General features: G+C 34.9%; 2 protein-coding genes, 1 non-coding gene and 1 pseudogene across 3 annotated transcripts; 3 read left to right on the forward strand and 1 right to left on the reverse strand.

Moving 5' to 3' along the window:
• Nucleotides 1–1,950: 1,950 nt before the first annotated feature.
• Nucleotides 1,951–2,023, forward strand: Trnak-uuu (transfer RNA lysine (anticodon UUU)). The gene has a single exon. It is a non-coding gene; the product is annotated as a tRNA-Lys (tRNA).
• Nucleotides 2,024–4,349: 2,326 nt separating this feature from the next.
• On the reverse strand, nucleotides 4,350–9,206 carry Hasp (Hig-anchoring scaffold protein). The gene is made up of 4 exons (XM_074257656.1): nucleotides 7,730–9,206; nucleotides 7,533–7,663; nucleotides 7,232–7,472; nucleotides 4,350–6,962 (listed from the first exon to the last, which is right to left on the reverse strand). Exons 1-4 carry the CDS (start codon nucleotides 8,508–8,510, stop codon nucleotides 4,672–4,674), a joined length of 3,444 nt encoding a protein of 1,147 aa, XP_074113757.1. The 5' UTR covers nucleotides 8,511–9,206; the 3' UTR covers nucleotides 4,350–4,671.
• A 1,509-nt stretch (nucleotides 9,207–10,715) lies between these two features.
• Nucleotides 10,716–11,576, forward strand: LOC141536990 (uncharacterized). The gene is made up of 4 exons (XM_074257827.1): nucleotides 10,716–10,720; nucleotides 10,804–11,000; nucleotides 11,069–11,350; nucleotides 11,435–11,576. The coding sequence occupies exons 1-4, from the start codon at nucleotides 10,716–10,718 to the stop codon at nucleotides 11,443–11,445; spliced, it is 495 nt and encodes a 164-aa protein (XP_074113928.1). The 3' UTR covers nucleotides 11,446–11,576.
• On the forward strand, nucleotides 11,489–13,459 carry LOC141536991 (neprilysin-2-like; annotated as a pseudogene).
• Nucleotides 13,460–22,608: the final 9,149 nt, after the last annotated feature.

Here is a 22,608-nt window from a genome sequence, read left to right on the forward strand (position 1 = left end):
TTTTAAATGAATCTAAACGTGTAAGTATTTATTTTTAAAGGAATATTATGATCAAGATTCTATAATTTATAATTTATTTTCTTACTAAAAAAATTTATATAAATCTAAAAAAAAAAACGTAAGTAGTTAAATTAAACTTTAATCGAGACAATTAAGCGGTTTATCATATTTACGTGTTTAACCCTGAAATTTAATTGATCAATGATTGAATTTCTTTTAGCACAACACGGCTAAATAGCCTTCTGGGCGCAAAAACGTGTGCCATAAAAATTTATTCACACTTACAGATTTATCGAATAAATGTTCGAATGTGTTATCCAAATATAGCGAGCGCACCTTGGAATATTTCGCTCTCTGTGCTATAAACCCCAGATTTTAAGGTGATTCAACGCCATTTACGGCTCATCACCATCCGAATCAGTACATCCACCGAGAATGCTTGCAAAAACCACAAGGCCAATAATTCCAAATTTTATTTACATAATTTAATTTTTTTTTTAAATAAAAAATGAAAAATTTCCTACTTAAAAAATGATATTTTCTTTGACTCCAAAAATTTTTCTAAAAATAAAAAATCCTAGATCTGATAAAAAGTCCATCCTGCTTAAGCCCACTTCGAACAAAGTGTTAAGTAGATGGTTAGGCCAAGATTAGCGAGGAGGTGCTGTGAGGACAGGTGTGTGAATTAAGAACGAGTACAAATTGGTTGAATGAGCACAAGAGTAAGTATAAGTATTGAGTCCCATCAATGAGCCGACTTATGAATGAGTGGCCCGAAAACAGCCAATTACAAAAGCCTTGAGTGAAGGTATAATCTGGCGTCAGCTTCAAGGGTTGCTAAATATTTCATCAAGTCCGTCTGGTTATTGTCCAAAGTGTCAATTGAGATTTGTGCCATTGATCTCCGCTAGGAAGTAGAAGCTAGAAGGTGTAAGTTTAAGAGGAATATTGTAGATAGACGCAGCCGGATGAATGCTTTTGAGCACAATGGAGAGCTTAAAAATATCTGGAGCTAGAAAGGTAGTCGTCCGTCTTGAGCAGACAGTATTTTCCGGAAGCACTAGAGAGTAGTCTTGTTATAAGATCTCGTTTCTTGGATTCTCGTAAAAAAGAATAAAGTAGAATAGCGCTCCAAATGAAAAAGATACCCAGGTGCTCTTAAAAGGTTGCTCAAATGACCGCTTGCAAAAAGCTAGACGTCCATTGTTGAGCTTACTTATCAACCGACCTGAAATTGCTTCTATGAATATTCTCCAGTTAATTCGATGGCCGCTGGAGGTGTCGATCTGTGAAAATACGGCTTATAAATAAATATGTTTCATTTTAAAGGGTAAGTGCTTGGAATCCAGCGCATTTTTCTGTCCAGGTGGTCTTAGCGAGGATTGCTTTCAGCTTGATGGCTTTTCTCGGTAGCCTGCTATGCTATTGAGATTTTTAGTTCGTAAGAGCCACGTATTTGCCGCTCTGTAATTACTCAAATAGACCCAGTAACACTTTTGCGTTTTTACTACCCAAATTTGGGTCTGTGGATGGTCCTTCAAATTCGAAGCCCTATTTTGGGGCACTGGGAGGCGACTTTTGCCTCCAATATTGTGCCCTGAAAATTTGGAAAGATTTTATTGATTAGGAAAAAAGTTTTCTTTGTTACGAAATTCAAGGTCATTGATTTTTCCGCGAAAATCTGCTTTTTGAGGCTTGGAAACTAATAATTCCGATTTTTTTTGCATGGATATCATTAGTTATCAGCCAAAGCAGACAATTTGCTTTGTTTATTGTCAAAAAAGTTCACCACTATATTAATAAAAATTGAATAATAAAAATAATTTAAATAATACAATTTTAAAATAAGTTTAAAGGCTGTAAATATAAATATTATTAAGCATTTAACTCACTGAATGCTCGAGGGTGTAATTACGTTCAAGTAAGACAGACAATCTTATTCATAACCCGGCCCGGATAGCTCAGCCGGTAGAGCATCAGACTTTTAATCTGAGGGTCCAGGGTTCAAGTCCCTGTTCGGGCGATATTTTTTTTTCGATTTTTAATAAAATAATTTTCATCCCTTATTATTTTTTATTAAAATAAAATTATTCCAGGAATTTTTTGCTAAAATAAATCCAAAAAATAAACGTTACAATTTAAAATGAGATCAGTTAAATAATTTAAAAATATTCCCAAGGTTCTAATTGAATTAACAGCTGAGTTTATTTAACTCGGAATATATTTACCAGACTGATTAGTATTATTATCATCTAGAATATCCCGAGTAAGACCTGTAAAATAATGCTAAATAAATTAGAGCGAACGGAGAACTGGTGATTGAGTCAATAGTAAATTTTATTTTTTATATTTTTATTCCTCCGGTAGTTTGAACCGCAAACGTGTTAATTAAAACGAAAGTCCCGAGTTCGAACGAGAAGTAAGTAAAAAAAGGAAGTAGAAGATATTCGGATCCAATTAATCCAATCAAGTAAACTTGTGTTTGTGTGATTAACGAACGTCGAACAAAAAACTCAAAGCTTTGTTTAAAAAAAAAAAAAAAAAAAAAAAAAATTGCTTGAATATACAAATGCGGATTTGTGACGGACTTTAATCCGAGAGTGGAATGACAAATGCGCTACTGGCTGTTTTGCTTGACAACAAGTACTCCGGCTTTAAGCGAAAGCTCATGTTGAAATAACGTTTCGCTGATTCTCTCTTCAGTCTTTTAAATTTTTATAAATAAAGCGGGGTAAAATGTGTGACAGTTCCCGAGTGATGTTTCAACACGGATGAAATCTCATTTACATGCATCGTCTGCTATTTATTTTACGCATTACAAACACACACTGGCTCTCTGCACACATATGGGTGGATGTTTGTACTTTGCAAGTTATACTTACGCCTTCCTTACCTTATCTGTGTGCAGACGTGTAACAGGCTTTCGTCATTTTCTGCTCAGAAGCTTTAGCAAGGAATTATTGCTCCGAGTAATTAATGATACAGTTGATACTCTCGACAGCCGGTAGACAGCATTTCAACTTTCGGAATTACGCTGATTAACATTTTAGCTGTCTACTTTTGAATTTTTTACTCACGGCAGTGAGAGATATTTTTTTTTTTTTGAGTCAATGATTATACCAGTGCTAAGCAACACTCAGTTTATCGGGCTTAAGTTACCAAGGGTGCATATTTTTATGATTACAAGCCTATGTTGACGCTCTGCAGATAATTAAAGGAAAATTATTTTTAGCTTTGAATATTGAGATTTCTTTTTAAATAGGCTGTAACTCTGAGGAAAATGATCGTACCGCAAAAAAAAAAAAAAAAAAGCAAATTGTAGCTCCAAGTGTCTAGTTTTCAGATATGACCATGAAAATTTTTTATCATGTTCGGGTCTGGAGAAATCCTTAAAAAACTACAAAATAAAATTTTCCAAATTTTTTCTCGTCTTAAAAAAAATCTACGGGCTTCAAAAAATTTTTTTCCATTGTTTCGCTGAAAAACTTTTTTAGAAAATTTAATCCCCTTCAATTTGACGTAATCAAGAAGCCTGTACGATGATTTGCCGCGGAATTATCGTCAGTCAAAGCAAAAAAGTACTTTTTCACTTTGACAATCAATAACTCTGGAAATAATAATCGTATAGGAAATTGAAGGACGGTTTTGAAAACTACACGATATTCTCTATAAGAAACTGTGAATAGCTTTTGTCAAAAAAAATTTTTTTGAATTGAAAACTTTAACTGAAAAAACGACAAAAATTCGCATAATTAAGGATATTTGGATAACTTGGTATAACTTTGGATAAAATGGATGAACAAAGGATATCGTCGGTAATTTTTCAACCTCCAAGTGTCCTCTAAAATCCCTGAAAAATTCAAAGCGCTAAGATTTTTTTTTTCATCGTGCTCCGAAGCTTCAAATTCTTTGTTTTTGCAAAAATCACCAGTATGAGCAATTTTTTGATTTTTATTCATTTTTTCAATGAAAAAAAATTTTTTTCTCAAAATTTCTATTTTTTCAATCAAAGAGATTAATTTTACAAGAAATTTAAAAACAAAAAAAAATTCCATTTTTTTTTTAAATATCCTGAAAAATCAATCTCTTTGATTTTATATAAATTTCTAGTTTATACAAATTTTTACCCTTCAAAAAATTCCTTATAATGCCATTAAAAAAAAAAAAGTCAAAAATCGTATTTAAAAATTTTCTAAAAGGACTTTTTTTAGAAAAAAAAACTCACTTAAAAGTTTAAATTTTGATTATTGCTGGCAGGATCAATAATAATAATAATAATAATAATAATAATAATAATAATAAAAAAAAAATTTCTGACAAAAATAAAAAGCCATCAGATGAAAAAAGATTTATATTTTATTGAAAAAAGCTTGAAAGATTACACATCAGACATGAATGAGTATGTAAATGAATGAAGGGATGAAAGAGGGTCAATGACAATCAACTATATTATATATATTTAATTTCATATATAATATGTAAATGGTAATACGTGTACAGTCTAAAATCTTATGACTTAGTCATAATAATAATAATAATAATAATAATAATAATAATAATAATAATAATAATAATAATAATAATAATAATAATAAATAATCTTGATGTAACCAATCTTAAAACGAACCAACCAATCAATTACTTCATTAGTATCACACAATAAAATTTCTATCACTTACTCAAACTAAGATTGCCCTTGCGACGTCTCGTGACGACAGGTGTAATCTTCCCGGCGTCGTTGTCAACAGATCTTCTAACATTAGCGTGGTACTCGTCCTCGTAGGCGTTCAAGTACAAGTTTTTGAGAATAATTTGATTATCTAGTTCAGCATTAGGCAGGAATCGTTTTGATCGACTCTGCTGTTGTGCTTCCAACCCGTTCAACGTGAATAATTTCCTACCGTCGTCATCAATGTTCCCTCGGCCGCTGAAATTCACCGAAAGGAGCTTACGGCTCTGCCGAGAATCCGACTCTTTGACGTCAGCAGCATTCCGAATCCGCTTGCTGCGATGTTTTCCAATTTCGGTGGAATTTTCCCTCAAAGGGATATCATTAACGGCTTCTATTTTGATTGAAGTGCTGCTGGTGGATGCTGGAGGATCAGTGCTGGCTCTCAAAGTCGTTTCCACAGTGCTAGCAAGACCTATCGAGCTTGAAGTCCCGTTTGTTTGCAATACATTATTCCCAGCTGTGGTATTTAGATTTCTGCTTCCATTCCTCGAAAGTTCTCCAGCATCAGCCTCATTCCCAATTCTTTCCACTTTGTCGTTATCCAGCTTGTTTTCAATGATATGTTTGAAAAATGCATAAATTTCCCCGACCGTATAGGTGCTCCCATTTTTCAAATCCAATTTATCCAGATCAATGTTCGACAGCAGGTCGTTTGACATGTTGTGCTTTCCCGACTCAATGATCGACAGTTTCTCGTTGACATACCCATTTATGAATTCATAGAAACCGCGATAATAGTTTTTTGATTTATCTCTATTCCTTTTTTTGCTCTTGCTTGATTTATCACTATCACTATCACCAGACTCATCACTTTCATCATTTTTATCACCACCACCACCATCAGCACCACCACCCTTGTGCTTCTTGGCATTCTTGCCATGTTTTTCACTCCATCTCAACGACTTGTTGTAAAACCGCATAATCTTCTCAAATTCCCGCTTAAGCTTGGTAAACTCTCGCTGATTGTGAACCTGAAGATTGTCATGATGCGACGAATTGGGGCGATGAGATTCAGCAAGATCAACATGAAAGAAGTTCTTGCTCATCAGATTAAGGATATCATGCATAGTCATATTGTGACTGTTCGTTGAATTGTTCCTGCGTTTGGAATCAATCCGCTTCAATTTGCGATAAGTGCTCCTTAGAAACTCAATCATCTTTTCGTCCTTATTCCTCGACTTTTTGTGAAAGTGCTTCTTCCTGATCACAAGATTATCAACAGTGCGATTAGAGTTTTCCCTTCTCTTGAACCCGCGCTCATCACTAGCATTCAAATTGATTATTTTGACCACATCAACGTCAGGAGCGTCCCGCGCTTGGGATTTCTCCAGTTCTAGGTGCAAAAGCTTCTTTCCAACGCGTCTGAAGTAGTCAATGAATTTTTTGAAGTTCGACGTCGGATTCGTCGTAGAATTAACAATTGCAGTGTCATTACTAATCGAACCATTCAAGCGATCAAGAGACCTTCGTCTTCTGCTCCAACGAATCCGTGGATGCTGCCCAGGAAGACACTCAGGAAGCTCCTTGGGGCTCCAGTTCCCGCCGACACAAGTCGCTCCAGTTGGCCCCTCGTTCAGAACATATCCTTTATCACAGTCGTACATGATTTGCTTGTTGTTGGGAACTTTCTTGACGTATGGACGATAGTCGTAAACACCCATATTGCCGACCAGCAGAACTTTCCCGTTGGGCACGTAGCCAGGAAACGCGCAGTAGACCTCAACACAGTGAGGGATGTCTCCAATCCAGGTCCCGTAATGACACTCAACATGCATGGATGAGTTATTTGGCCCCCCGCCGATCTGGGTGAACCCGTCCTTGCACTTGAAGATCGCTTTCATCCCGTGGTTCATTTTGGGAGCGATTACCATCCCGTTTTTCGGAGACTTGGGCATCTGCTTGCAGCGCGCTGGAGTGCAGGAAGGAATTATGGTCCAGGTGCCATTGTTGCAGGTGACTGGAGTGTTGTTGGCTGCGAATTCGTAGTTCTCGATGCAGTGGACGTAGATGCGTTCGCCGTGCTCAACTACAGTGACGTTGTTGATGTGGTCGTTGTCGTGCGACGCTACGGAAATGTGCCCCTTTTCTATCCGTGGGATGATGCACGGCGCCAAGCAGCTCGGCAAGGGGTACCGCCACTTGCCGTCACTCTCGCAGACAGAGGAGGTATTTCCTTCTAGCTTCATGTGCCCCTTGCACCGGAAAATTATACTGGCGCCCAATCCAGTGCCTGGAGACAGAAAAAAATAGATTTTTATTGATCCCGCAGGAGCTTTGGGGGAGATTAAAGTGTCAAAATAACCGGTGATTAATATTGGCAGGGTGATTGTGAAGAAGCTTTTAGAAAGTTCAGTGACGCGCGAGGCTCTTCGAAGGACAGCAGTATTGACAAAGTAAGTGACGGAGGAAGAACAAAGAAAGGTCTCGATCGATTAAAATGTCAAGTTTACTCAGTGTCTCGAGGTATTTTTAGCTAACAACCCTGTTATTTCAGCTCACCGTGCTCGATGTTCTCTATCCAACCATTGTAGAGGATTCCCGGTGAGCCGCAATTTATTTCCTCGCAGACTGGAGCTTGGTCGGACCATTTTCTATCAGCTTGGCATTTACGGGTTGTCATTCCTACCAATACGTATCCGTGATTGCACTCATAAGACACAATTGCATTGTACGAGTGGGATGTTGAGATCGCTTTTCCGTACCTAGGATTCTCCGGAATTGGACACTGGGCAGGACCACCCTGGAAATAGAAAGTCGATTAGATTTGCAATTGGTATGATCGAAATCAAGCTTGTCTTACTTGGAGACACTGAGGGACTTCTTTCGGCGACCATGTTCCATCAGCCAGACAGATTTTTTCCGGCTTGCCGACCAGCTTGTACCCGTCCACACAGTGGTAGGTGATCCTGCAGTCGTATGTGTAACACTCGCCTGGAAAATTAAATTAAATTGTCACGTCTTTCAGCAAATTCGTCGAACAGCATCATCAGTACTCACCTCCATGCCATCCGTTAGCAATATCCGGGGGAAGATTGCAGTTGACAGGCTTGCAGGTGATGTCAGGCCCGAACCAACTAGCCTTGCCTTCCATCAGGAAGCACATCGCGTTCTGGAACCCAGTGGTCTGGTAGCCGTAATCACAAAAGTACTGGATCGTCGAATTCAGCTCGAATCCTTTCTGGTCGACCGGAGCGTAATGCTTAGCATTCCTGACCTTCGGAGGCTCGGTGCAGAAAGAGTTCCGGTCCTTGGTGCAAATCGGCGTGGAACTGCTCCAGCGGCCGTCGGCTCGGCAAGTTCTGTCCGGAAGCCCAACGATGAAGTAGTTATGGTCGCACTGATAATGAGCACTATCGCCGAATAAATTTCCAGTGACTGTCATTTTGCCGTGCTCGATTTCCGGCTGGAGAACCGGACACTCACGATCTGGCTTGATGCAGGACATCCCGCAGGGTCCGTCGCAGCGGCACTTTTTCTTCTTACTCTTGCAGTCCTCGTCCGTTGAGCATCTCCTCAAGCACTTCTGCTCCAGCACCTCAGCCTGCTTCTCGTCTCTAGGACACATCGCTGACGGAGAGTTCCTCGGGTTCTTGTAGATCCTTCCATCATCATCAACTTCTGGTCTTGAACTGTCGATGTCATCATCATCATCATCGGCGTCGTCGTCCTCGTCCTCGTCGTTGGAGTCCACTGTTCCCGCTTGCTGGAGCTTAGACTCAGCTATTATCACGCTGATGCTCAAAAACAGGAACAAAAGCACTACGGCGCGGGGTCGCATTGTCTATTAGAAGTTTTTAGTGAATATTTTAACTTAATAAGTCATTTCACATTGCACGAAATGTTGATATGTCCGTCAGTTATTTCTAGAGCATTTTGGGTGATACCAATGAATTTAGGGTGAAATTGTCATCGACTGACGCTCACTGTTTGGTTACTTATCAAGCACGAGGAACGGAGCTTTAACGGAGCTTGCGGGGTCGACGCACGAGTTTTTGTTGCAGACTGCGGAGCTAACTGAGAGAAATCACAAGCTCCAGAAGCGCAGCTTTCTTCGCGCATCACATCCAACCCCAGTCAATACATCTCTGGCTTGCCCAGCATCCACCAGATGGCAGAGGATTATGTTTTATTATTAATGGCTATAAATTTTAATGTTATCTGGTTTTTATTGCGGGAATTTATAAAAACCGTCGCTCCATCTTTGCATGATCGTAAATTTTCCGTTCCGTTGACGGTCAATTTTAAAATATACTTTTTACTTTTTTAATTTTTTTTTAAATTTGAATCATTTTGTAAACGTTCGATTGTTCTGATTAACACTTATGCCAACTATCCGATTGTTATCAATCCGATACGCCAACGCCTAAAATGCCGAGATTTTATCAAGCATGTGGATGTTTATATATAGATATACATGCAAGTTGATTGTGTCTTAATTTATCTTGTTCAAATAAAGATCCCAGGCTCGAAAAAAAATTTATAACTTTTATTTCTCATGACCTTATACACGTGACTAAATCCCAACGTCACAAACATCAGCCCGTCATGTGGAAAAAATACAAGTCACTTTTTTTTGGTTATCGGCTTACCGATCAAAATTGTTTCCAAGTATGAAAAATGGATTTATCTTGCCAGTCGAAGATTTATGAAAATTTAATACAATATAAAATTATTGAGGATTGATTTTTGAAAATATTATTATTAGCTTAGAACAATGTAGAATATTTCTTGACTGATGAATTGGTAAGTGGTTACGGCAACGTATTTAAGTGATACAGAAGGTATTGATTGATGGAAAAAATTTATAACAATAATTGCATAGTTAAAAAATTTATTATTTTTTTAACTGAATAAAACTGAATCGAAACTTTGGTCATTGAAAAAAACTTTTAATTGTTTCGTGACATTCATGAAAATTGTAATTGAAGTCGCTGTAATAAATTTATCAACTCCTTGACCTATCCTACTTCCCATACGCTATTTCCGTAGAACATATGACTATTGATTATTGATTAGTTAATGTATCCAATCCAGTGGAATTCGCAATAAAATTATACGAATTGAGCAGTCAACTGTAATAAGCCGGCAATTCCCGTTTATTTTCGTCCTACTGCTTATTGATTTTCCTGTAAGCGACCCTAACTATACGCGGAATGATATCATTTGCGAAATCAAATATTTATGTTAGTATAGAATTTTTTTTTCACCGAAAAAATTTTTGATATGGCCTAATATGGCAAATTTTCAGGTTAATTATTATCAAACAATTTAAAGCCATATATTAGATGGTCTATTCAGGACATTAATCCCATATTATGCCATATAAACCCATAAAATGCCATATTAATGCATATGATGCCATATAAACCCATACCATGCCATATAAATCCATGTCAGGCTTAATATATGGCTCAATATGGCAAATTTTAAAATCAGGCCATATCTATTGACCAGGTCAAGTCATATATCGGGCCTGATATGAGCTTACATGGCATAGTATGGGTTTATATGGCATAATATGAGTTTATGTGGCTTCTAAGTCAATTTTCGAATGAATATTAATAGTCACATCATCATCACACCCTATAACATCTCTCCAACGTCATAAATATTAATCAAGCTTGAATGAGAGGGGGAGTTTATTATTCACCACAATCAAGACAGCATTCAAAGTCTGATTGAGTCCATAAACATTATATCATCCGCTTGAGAAAGAAAACGATAGACTAAACCGAGTGATTCTAACGCTGAGTATCGATTTCTATTATGCAAACGTATGATAAGAATGACTCTCGCTTATCCTTGACTCCTACCGTTTTAGAATTCACAAAAGATATATTTTTTTATGTAACATTACAATTAATTTCTAATGAAATTGTTATAGACTTTGACTTTTGTTGCTATCTTTATGAATGTGGAAAAATTTCCATGATTATATAAATACTTTTAATGCAAAATCTATTTTATGTAGAACAAAGCAACAATGTTGTACAATAACAGTCGATAAGCATAGCTTTGACCTTTACCCTTGATTAGAAAAAAATTTTTTTTAAAAATGCACTAACCTTCAGCGAGAAGTATATAGAAGTATATAATCATCCATGCATTAGACAGCTTCTATTCAATCTAGCAACTCTAGAAAGATATCAAAAGTCTTCATTGTTCTGCAAGATAAAGCTTCAAAAATCAGCTGTCTATCTGATCGCTCTTGTGTTCGCTGGTCTGGTGGTGCCAAACCATGGAGAAGCCTTAACCTCGCTTCCAAAACGTAAGTAGTCTTCTAATTTTCCAATAAGCTACTTGATTGCTTGATTGATGATCTGTTTGTTGCAACAGCTGGCGAGCACAAATGCATCACCGACGAATGCATCGTTGAACGTTTGGATACTGCGACTCACGTGATGAAGTTCAGGGATTCGGACGTCAATCCCTGTGACAACATGTACCGCTTCGTCTGCGGCAACTACGACGGAACGGACATGTCGCACACTCCCACGATTGAAACACAAATTAGAAACGCCGTGATCAACATCTTCATCGGAGTCGTCGACGCGCTGACCAGCGACTTCAGGCTCTTCAAGATGATTGAAGAACTCCATGATATCTGTACAGATGACAGTAAGTTTCTATAAGTTCTATTTTTGATCTTCTGATTGTAAATATAATGACTACTTGGTAAATGAATTAAATGCTCGCAACCAGGACAGCGTTAATCTGATGAAAGGAATCATATTGTATTTGGGCGGGTGGCTATTGATGGACGGCGACAAGTGGAAGGAAGCTGACTTCGACTGGATGAACTTCAGCGGAGAATCTAAGAAGAGTGGGTACTTTATCAACTACTTTGTTGACTTTGAAGCCCTGCTGGATGTCGAAGGGGACGACAAGATTTTGGTATTCAAAGCGTTGGTGAATTTTACATTGTTTTGATGAATATTCTAGTGTTCTGATTCATCCATGTCATTTTTGATGTTCTGATATGGGGCTTGATACAAAATTGAACACATCAAACTGTAGAGACACTTAATCTTAATTTTTTTGCTTCCGTCCTTGCCCTCTCCGCAATACTTCGAGTTCACAAGAGCAATGGAGAAAAAGCCCGGAGCTTACAAAGATTACATAATGACAATCGCCAAACTTGTGGGAGCAACTGGAGACATCAGCAAAGACGTGGACGATCTCATTGAATTCGAGAAGAAGCTGCACGCAATTGAGATGGACCACGACGACAACGCCGAGAAGGTAATGAGCATCGCAGACCTTCAGAAAGAGTTTCCAGGCATCGACTGGAACAACTGGGCCAGCAAGACCTTGATTCCCTTTATGGACAAAGGCGAGGAGCCTGTAATAACAGTCTGGAGCACAGAAGGGATGAAGGAGTTCATCAAGCTGATGGCAGAGACTCCCAAGCGCGTCCAAGCTAACTACGCTATCTGGAGAATGATCCAGAAAACGGTTTCATTCCTGACCCCTGAATTCCAAAAAGAGCAGGAGAAGTTCTGGAAGACAATTGGCCACGAGGAGGTTGGCAAAGAAACTTTTTGCGATGATACTGCCAAGTTCTACATGGAGGAAGCTATGAAGTACTTCTTCATCGACCAGTTCAAGACCTCCGCTGAGTCTATGCAGAACATGGTCCAGAGAATGAAGGACACGATGGTCGGTATGATGAAGGACTGCAAGCATCTCGATGCTAAGGACAAGGAGAAGGGAGTCAAGGTCGTCAGCGAGATGCCCGTCATTTTGGATTCTTCCACTAGATTCAGCGATCTCAAGGAACTGGAAGCTTTCTATGCGGAGTCGGAATTTGACAAGACCAATTTCTTATGGACGCTTTTGAACTTGAACATGTTCAGGATTGAGATTGATTACAGCAAGAAGCTTCAGAAGGACTTGAACTTTATGAATGATCAGCCGGAAGGCTTGGAGACCCCGAGGAACATTGATGACCATTTGTGTAAATATTGGGCTGCCTGGTCAGCTTCTGACTTTCATTTATGAACTGGAATGGTTTCAGTCATTCCTCCAGAAATTCTGCAGAGTTCCATGTTCGATAACAACCGACCAATGTACATGAACTACGGAGCCGCTGGACCCAACATAGCTCGAGAACTGTTCGTGTCCGTGCAGAGACACACCAAATTGAAGGATGAAAACAAGGATTCAGCTCTCATGGAGCCGATTAAGTGCTTCCTGAATATGTTCGCCAACATTACAGACTCGGAAGCTAAAGACGAAGTAGGTTATCATTCAGATTTGCTGGAAGTCATTGAACTTGTCTAATGTTTTGATGTTTCAGGATGACCTTAGCGCCATGGCAACGACTATGGGCCAGTTCGCAAGTCTCCGAGCAGCCTACAAAGCCTACAAGGATTACGAAGCCAAGAACGGTGCAGAAGCGCCTCTTCCTGAAGTGCCTCACACTCCTGAACAATTGTTCTGGATGGCCTACGTCGGACAATTTTGCAATGCTAATCCCGAAATCGAACTGAAAGAAGACATTGAAGGCACTGAGATGAAGATGATGGAGTTCAGCATGCAAAAAATGTTGTCTCAGATTCCGGAAATTGCTCAGGATTTCTCCTGTCCTGTTGGGTCGATGATGAACCCTGCAACTAGATGCGAGTGGTGGTAAGAAAGAAAGAAAGCTTTTTAAAATTTAATTATGCTGAAACTATTGTGATTGTATTTATTAGTTATAATAAAGATATATTATAAAAGCAATAATTTTTTTCATACTTTTTAATATGAAACATTTATTTTTAATAGTAAATTATTAAATTACTATTATTAGTTAAAAAATATTAAATTTTTTTTACACTCCATTTTTTTTCAACAAACTTTTTTTATTTATTTTTTTAACAAATAAATTTTTTTAGATTTTTTGTTAATAAAGCTTTGGTATTTTAATTTTTTAAATTACTTAAGAATTAAAAAAAATCTAGTACGACAAAAAATCCCTTCAAAACCAAAAGCAGCAACTAAATTTTTTCTCGCAAGCGTGGGAATTTATTCTCATTGAAGCTCCACTTATTCAGATAGCCATCTCTCAGTACTTAGTCCGTATCATGCTCAGAATGATCAGCGTCTCTCCAGCCTTTGGAGCAGCGAACCCATCAGAAGGACTATTCACTTGGTAGCGAGTTCGTGATCAGCATTCGTATATCCTCGTACACTCTACAGCTGAAGCTAGTATCATAAATGTTGGATCCACGCTTTACTTTATTATGTGTCTCTGTAAAGGATTGCTTACTCTGCTTTATCTAAGCAGTGATACGGAATTCTGCTTCGTGAAAATTTATCCTACATTGCAGTATTATGTTACATATTATCAGCGTTTAACTTAAATTGGAACTCCTTTTTTTAAATATTACAGAAAAAGGAAAATTTTTTGGCTCAAATGAATTTTTTTTTGTGTGGTTTAATTAAACACGATAAAAATCAAACTAAATGATACATTTTTTCGTAGAAAAAAATTTATTTTTTTGTACAAAAAAAAATTTATTTTTTGTAGAAAAATTTTTTTTTTGCAAAAAAAAATTTTTTTTTTCGTATTTTTAGTATTTAACCCAAAATTAAAAAATTTTCTAATTTTGCATTGACTTTTTAAAAAGAAAAATATCAAAATTTAAAATTCTATCAATCAATTAAAATCTCTATAAAAAATAAATTTCTAAACAATTTTTTTTCCCAACTCATTTAAAGTAGAGAGTTTGGTAAATATAAAAAAGAGCTGGTTATAAATTAAACCGCAAAGTATTACGATGATAAACCAGAAATTACAAACATAACTCTTAGAGAGGTTATTTTGAGTTTGACATTCAATTAACGCTTAGCCTCAAGTGACTCGCTGTTTAGGACGGTTTATTTTGCTCGTGTATGTGAATATCGAGTTTAGCATACATTTGTTTAACATACTAGTTTGCCGAGACGTTTTACGAGCTCGTTCTTTCCGAGGAAATTATTTTACAGCCACTAAAAAATTTTTAAAACAAAATTTAACTGTTTGTTTTCATTTAAAAAAATAATCAGCGATAAATAATTAGTAATAAAGTCATGAGTATGTATAATGAATAAAATTATAATGAGAATCTTATCACGTGTGAGAATAAAACAAGTTCCGGGTGGATTTGAAATATAGTGCCTTTCCGGTAACTGTTAGCAGTTCCGCATTTGTTATTTGTCATCCTCGTTTATTGCCTGTCATTTTAATTTGCAATTGTTCGGTCATATAAGCACATATGAACTTGCTTTTAAATTAAGCACCAGGCGTTTGCGGATGTGACATACGCATGCGGTCATCAAGGAAAAATAATAATATTGTTGAGTGTTTTTAAGTTTGTATTTTGTTTGGCTGACGCCAAACAATATCTTTTTTTTTTTTTTTTTTTTTTTTTTTTTTTTTTTTTTTTCCAAGGTAATAGAGGTGTGAAAAGTACAATGTAAGCGTGGTTGTTCCCTGCTGATGGTTTTGCGATAACAAGGTTATTGCTATAAGAGATTGTGTGATAAATTTACTTGCTCATCTCGATAGGTGGAGGTTTAAAGGCTTTCATTATTTTTTAAATAATTATTATTAGTTTTATTTATGGAAATTTATACAAAATTTGAAGAAAAGCCAAAATTTGCGAGGGGTATGTCGAATTTTTTTGATTTTTTAAAATTAAGGAAATTGCAGTGTTCAGAAAAAATCGGGTTGATTTTTTCAATCAAACAGATTGATTTTTGGAGAAATTTGAAAAAAAAAAAATTAAAAATTTTTTTTTTTTCAAATTTCTTGTAAAATTAATCTCTTTGATTGAAAAAATAAAGATTTTTGAGAAAAAAATTTTTTTTCATTGAAAAAATGAATAAAAATCGAAAAATTGCTCATACTGGTGATTTTTGCAAAAACAAAGATTTTGAAGTTTCGGGGCACTATGAAAAAAAAATCGCAACGCTTTGAATTTTTCAGGGATTTTAGAGGACACTTGGAGGTTGATAAAATACCGACGATATCCTTTGTTCATCCATTTTATCCAAAGTTATACCAAGTTATCCAAATATCCTTAATTATGCGAATTTTTGTCGTTTTTTCAGTTAAAGTTTTCAACTCAAAAAAAATTTTTCTGACAAAAGCTATTCACAGTATCTTATAGAGAATATCGTGTAATTTTCAAAACCGTCCTTCGATTTCCTATACGATCATTATTTCCAGAGTTATTGATAGTCAAAGTGAAAAAGTACTTTTTTGCTTTGACTGACGATAACTCCGCGGCAAATCATCGTACAGGCTTTTTGATTACGTCAAATTGAAGGGGATTAAATTTTCTAAAAAAGTTTTTCAGCGAAACAATGGAAAAAAATTTTTTGAAGCCCGTAGATTTTTTTTAAGACGAGAAAAAATTTGGAAAATTTTTTTTTTGTAGTTTTCTTAGGATTTCTCCAGACCCGAACATGATAAAAAATTTTTCATGGTCATATCTGAAAACTAGACACTTGGAGCTACAATTTTTTTTTTTTTTTTGCTGTATGATCGTTTTCCTCGGAGTTACAGCTCGTTGAAATGTCAATAGTTCACTAGCTCATTCCTTTATTATGAAATTAATTTTTTTTTTTTTAATAAAAAATTAAAAATTAAAAATGATTTTAAATTAAGTAATCAGCAATTCTATAAATTTTTTTTTATTTATTTAAAACTTAAATAATAAAAAAAAATTAATAAGCGCATTGTCCGCCGATTAAATCCTTATAAGGCTCGTCTGGTATTTCTTCATGACTGTCAAAGAGCATTATTGTCAACGACAGATGGCCACACATAAAATTTTCGTTCTCGTTTTTTACATCTCCGTTATAACAAAAATAAAAAGTATGACACATTGGACATTAAATAATATTGAATAACCAGCCAACAAAAAATCAAAATTTAATTTTAAATACCACCACTTAAAAAGTTATTTTAAATTCCCTTTTTTGCAATCCACTCACTTTTAATCTGCAGCCTGACGCTTGACGCCATGTAACATGTTACACAAATTTTATTTTTATATTTATTGTTCCGTACTTAGCATACAAATTATTTTTTAACTTTTAATTTAAATAGTTTTAGGTACTCTCCAAGCAATATTTAGATAAATGGGTAATCAAATGGCCGAGGGTATCGTTAACATAGTAATGAAGATCGTTGACGGTTTCTTGAGAAAAATATGAGGCGATAAAGTGTCTGAGGTCCCTCATAAAATTTGTATTTTAGATTTTTTAGAGGGTTTCAAGATAAAAATCTTTTTGTCACGTTAAAAATAGTTTTAGAATTTATTATTAAAATTTTTTTGATTTTTTTTTTTAAGAAATAAATTAAATTTTTTTTAATAATTTATTATTGCAAAAAATGTATTTAATTTTTGCAAGTTGTAAAAATAATAAATCTTAGCTGACAAATAACAAAAAAGTAAACAAAGTAATTAATTAAGAATACATAGAAGGCTGCAGTGTCATTGTAGAGATTAAAAATAGTTGGAGAGATAAAAGAGGGGATCCCACGCAAACGAGATTCCTCAGGGTAGACGTAATTTCGTGGTGGTTTGTGCTTGAGGACTTTAAAAAGATTAGGTTATTGTTGCAACAGTTCTCCAGAGCTCTGTCCCGGATTTTATGTTTACAGGATTGGGAGTATAATCTGTATGAGAATCCGTATAAAAGCCTCTTGATTTCGGTTTTATAAGCTAATAAAAAAATTGGTGTGTAAAAGAAAAAATAATAAATGATGTATCTCATGTCGTAAATATACAGAGAGCTTAAAGCGGATTTAGTAACAGGAATTGAGAAAATTCTAGTCCACTTGGCTGCATGGTATCATCCTCTTGGTTTACCAATATACTGATCTTCTGTACACACTCGGGAATAATATTGACAAGAGTTTATCCGTACGGATTATCTTTAACTAAATCTTTCCTGATTTACCCTCTAATAATTCATTAATTTTAATTCTCTTCCGACCCAGAAAATTCTAGTCATATTAAAAATTCTTGTTTTTATCATTACCAATAAATAATTTTGATAAAATACATCCACGTCAATTTCAAAATGTCCTTGCTCAATAATTGTAGCGATAAAGTTCCTCGCGTCGCAATTATAATAATTATCCAAGTCAGTGATAGTGAAGTAACGAAAAAAAGTCTTATTAATGCTAGTCATTATTTTATTTTAACAATTAGCATTCAATAAGCCGGACTTGAATAAAATTTACTTACTCTGTAACAAAATTTTCCATTTTATGTAAGTAAATTATTTTTTATTTAAAAAAAATTATTGAAAATAAAATAAATAATAAAAAAAATTTTTTTTTTAAAGAACATTTAAATAAATAATTTAATTATTATTATTATAGCTTGAAAAATGTCGAAATATTTAATTTTATTACTGACAATCGGACTCTTCGCTGCAACTGTCTTCGGCCAGGACGAAGAAGATGAAGCAAATGAAGGTGGCGAAAAAGGCGAAGATGAAATGTACAAAGACGTAGAAGCCGTAAAAGTTGCAGCCAACGAAAATGAAGAGAAAGAAGAAGGTTCTGACATCCTAATGGAGTCGCCACCCGATGATAACTTTGGTAATATGGGTCCCGAAGAACAACCGGCTAATAATCCAGACGAAAAATAATTCTAGGTGATACAAATTTTTATCAATATAATTTTAATTTATAAAAATTAACGGCTGGATGTATTTTATGATTAATAAAATTTATATTAATTAATCAAGAGACTTTTTTTTTAATTGATTAATTTTTTATTTCTAATAATAATAATAATAATAATAATAATAATAATAATTACTAGGAATCTTGCAGTCACTTTTGAACTGTAAATAAAAAAAATTTTGCTTATATTTCTAAAAAAATGTTGAAATTAAAAGTTTTGATTTTTTTATGACTTAAAAAAAAATCAAAATTCCTTTTAATAATTTTTTTTCGTGTATTTAATTTTGGATTCAATTTTATTCAACTTAAAAAATGTCACAAATTCATCGAATTAAATTCATATGAGTGTAATTATTAAATTTTATGGATAAATATATCTTCGGAGTCGGTAAGATTGGTTGCTGAACACCCGAAGATGATGCACATTTGAATTAGGCGCCATTTTCTTTGTCAGAGGTGACCCATTCTGGTTTATAGCACACCGAAGTGAAGATTGCTTCTTTGCAGATTTTATCGCGGCACTCTTCGTTCTTTGAGCACTAGTTAAGAACAGAAAAAAATATTAAATAAAATTTTTACAATTAAATTTAGTCAAATATAAATTTTAATTATTAATAATATTACAATTATCAAGATATTAACCACACTTACCTTTTGGTTTGCAGCTATACAGCCTTCATCTTCAGCGTAAGTGATGGCAATGCAGAAAGCGACCACCAACAACAGTACGATAAATTTTGTCATGTTTATATCAAAGCGCTTTGCTAAATAAAATTAATCGAACAATTATAAAAATTAAAATTTTAAGCACAACAATAAATAATAATATTTTACTCACCTAGAAGTTTTGGAGAATAACAAGGATAAGTTTTTTGTCAACTTGTTCATTTGCGCGCACTATATACCCAATCTTTGACCGACATTTTCACCCACACATTTCAAAATTTGTTTTGTTTGCTCTTTGTTACGTACTCGATGATAATCACTAAAATTAGTTTTAGTTATTATTTTAATAGCTCAAAATTACGTTTGAATGTTAAAAAAAGAAATTGCAATGAATAATTACTTAATGAACCGCACTCGGCTGCTATTTGTATGTCTTAATGATTCATAACTAGAGGAGCTATCGAAATGTTTGTCTCGTTTTGAAACGTCAAATAGTATTTTTTATATAAAATTAGTTTTATATTTTACCACTAGGTGGCTACGTCTTCTCACTATCAGAAAAATCTTACCGAAATATATAAAAGCATTTTTTAAAGAAAAAATATTAAATTTATCGTCTTATAAAATTAATTGGTATTTTTTTTTTTTATTAGAAATCAGTTCTTAGTTTCACCGTTAGGTGGCTACGCCATCTCGCTACTAGAAAAAATTAACCAGAGTACATATAAGGACTAAATTTTTTTTCTGTAAATAAAAAATATTACTGAGGAATTATTCAGAACGAATGATTGTATGAAACATTTTTAAAATTTATTTAAATGTCTCTAAAAAAAAAATTAAATTTACTCAAGAATATTTTTGTTAAATAAACTAGTTTCTTTTTTATGTTGCAATTTTTTGGCATTAAAAATTACATTAAAACATGATAAGCGTCTATAACAGTTATAAATGTTTTCATTGGGGATTTTTGGAGCAGCAAAGCTCTCTCAAAGGATGATTTCATCACGATTTCTCGAGCAGCGAATGTAGGTGTGATAAATGCAATTATTTACGGCCGATTAAGAGCATCGCTTCGCACGTCTGCTCGGGGATAATAACAACAATTCCAGCAGGAAAAGATACTCCAGGGCCTCTGGCAGTCGAGGAGGAACCAAACGACGCCGCCATCTCTAACGCCGATCAGGATCGCTCCTAAGAGTATTATATTGTTCAGAGGCTCAAGAAAAATATAAATAAGACTGACCGGTCCAAGCTGATTATCAGACGCTCGCTTTCATATTCGTTTTCAAGGGAGAAATTTTTCAAACTTTGGCACTTCACTGATAAATGATAACTAATACAAGGAGAGAAGATTTTATTTAAAATCACCGTGCAAAATTAAGGTAATCTGAGAAAAATTATTTTTAAGGATTTTAAAATAATTAAAATTACAGGAAAAAATTTTTATTTACGGACTAGTCCGCAAAAATTTTATTTCACGGACTGATCCGTAAAATTATTATTTAAAGGACACTTCATAAATTTTGATTTTAAGGAATAGTCCGTAAAATTGCTATTTAAGGGAGTTTTATTTTACGGACTGGTCCCTAAATTTTATTTTAATGTTTAAAAATTATTTTTTGTTTTACAAGCACAATTCTAATAAGAAGATGATTTAAATTAAAGTAATCTTGTCTGCCTTTCCATCTCGCGCATAAAATATCAACACTCATTGCTCACAATTTGAAAAAAAAAAAAAAAAAAAAAAAAGGACTACATATATAAATTATTTCCATTATGTATCAAACATTGATATATTCCGAGAATCCATCACCGAAGATTAAAAATGATAGCTCTCTGATTTGAGCCAGTGATTCCAATTTAAATATGATCGTGATTGACAAAATGTCTATATATAACATGGAGGTGAGTTAGCAGTGTCCGAAGCGTGCGAAAGTGATGTGATCAACAAAGAGAAGTAGATGATTCGAGCATTATGAGAGTAAGCGAAAGGCGTTGGGAAGGCGCGTGGGCGGCCACGGGCACGACGCACGTCTATTCACGAGGCATCGAATAGGAGTGAGACAGATGGAGATGGAGATGACGATGATGAAGGGGGAGAAATACCCGAGCTACACATTGTATATATATATATATATATATATATATATATATATATATATATATATATATATATATATATATATATATATATATATATATTTAAAGCGAAGAGGACTCGAGGAAAGAAGAAAAAGAAGAAAAGTAAGAAGCGAAGAGATGGGAAAAGAGATCTGAGAATGCGAAGGGGAAAAAGATTGCCAAGTGGGTAGAGATCTGAAGAAACGTGGGCTCACGTGTGGGAAAGGATGTTCTGTCCGAGTCTCGTACTCTTCTCAGTGTTTGTTGCTACAGAAAAAATAAAACCTCATCAAATCGTTTCTTTTTACCCGAAATTGGACTAGTTTATTCGAGGATATTAAATCCGCGATATTTCTTCAGCTGATCAAGTTTTTAGGTGAATTTTTGGGTGACGTTTGTTCAAAAGGCTTCAAGAGTACAAATTGATTTTTTTTCCATAGGAAAAAAAATTATTTTTATTTTTTTAATGATTAAAACTTTAATTTAAAATTCTGGTCTAGAAGCTTAAATTTAGGAATTTTTCAAACTAACATAAAAAAAAATTAAAAACATTTTTACTATTCGTTTTTATATCTGATGTTTATTGATATTTCAAGAATATAAAAAAAAAATTTTTTTTAAAAAATGATAAATTTGACAAGACTAATTTCTAGAATTGCATTTTTAGATTCCAAATGAGTTTTACAGATCTCTGGTAAAACATAAAAATGAAAGTCATCCTCCTCCCCTCAGAGCTTATCTTTATCCGCCGAGGGATTATTGGATGCTTTGTGTACCTCCTAATCAGCTTTGGTGAAAAGGATCCTCGGAGATAGACCCAAATAGTATCTAGTGCAGGAATTAGCTCGAGCCAATACAGCAATCTAGATCTGCTGGGTGGTGTTGGCTGCCCAGGAGAGTGCTCTGAAGGCCAGAGGCGTTTCACAATGAGCAGAGATCCGGCTCCATAAACCATATCTATATCAGCGTTCAGTGTTCACCGTCTCACGGTTAACGCTCTGTGTTCTCCACAATTCGCAGCTGTGCATTTGCCGGATCAGAGCTAACTGGGCTGGCATTCTCCCGGTACTGCACATTACGGTGATCGCAATCCTCAGATTACCCCTCGATTTCGATGCTTTCACGCTTACTTCCAGCCCGGGCTCCATTATCACCTACTAGTTAATTTCTGATATCGGCAGCCTCGATGAGAGCCGCAATATCTGCGAGGTTGTTTTCATAGGAGCTGCTTCAAAGGAATTGGATAATCATCATCATCATCATCATCATCATTAACTTCTACATGATCATTAGATGGATTCATCAGCAAGTGAATGTACATAGACCAATACAAAATCTTCGAAAAAAAAAACTAAAATTTATTATTATTTTTAATACCAAAAATAAATAGATTTTATTACCCCGCACATAAAAA

Source organism: Cotesia typhae, unplaced genomic scaffold (assembly GCF_013202065.1).
Source record: "Cotesia typhae breed Kobodo isofemale line unplaced genomic scaffold, CoteBio_Ctyphae scaffold_45, whole genome shotgun sequence".
Classification (NCBI taxonomy): Eukaryota; Metazoa; Arthropoda; class Insecta; order Hymenoptera; family Braconidae; genus Cotesia; species Cotesia typhae.

What these genes read in the sequence shown, in the direction of transcription:
- LOC141536990 (XM_074257827.1), top strand. An exon ending in CTTAACCTCGCTTCCAAAAC is followed by an intron (nt 11,001 to 11,068) that starts GTAAGTAGTCTT and finishes TTGTTGCAACAG; the next exon opens with CTGGCGAGCACAAATGCATC.
- Hasp (XM_074257656.1), bottom strand. Translation starts at nt 8,510, where the DNA reads ATGCGACCCCGCGCCGTAGTGCTTTTGTTCCTGTTTTTGAGCATCAGC. An exon ending in TGCTAACGGATGGCATGGAG is followed by an intron (nt 7,664 to 7,729) that starts GTGAGTACTGAT and finishes TTAATTTTCCAG; the next exon opens with GCGAGTGTTACACATACGAC. An exon ending in GATAGAGAACATCGAGCACG is followed by an intron (nt 6,963 to 7,231) that starts GTGAGCTGAAAT and finishes TTCTGTCTCCAG; the next exon opens with GCACTGGATTGGGCGCCAGT.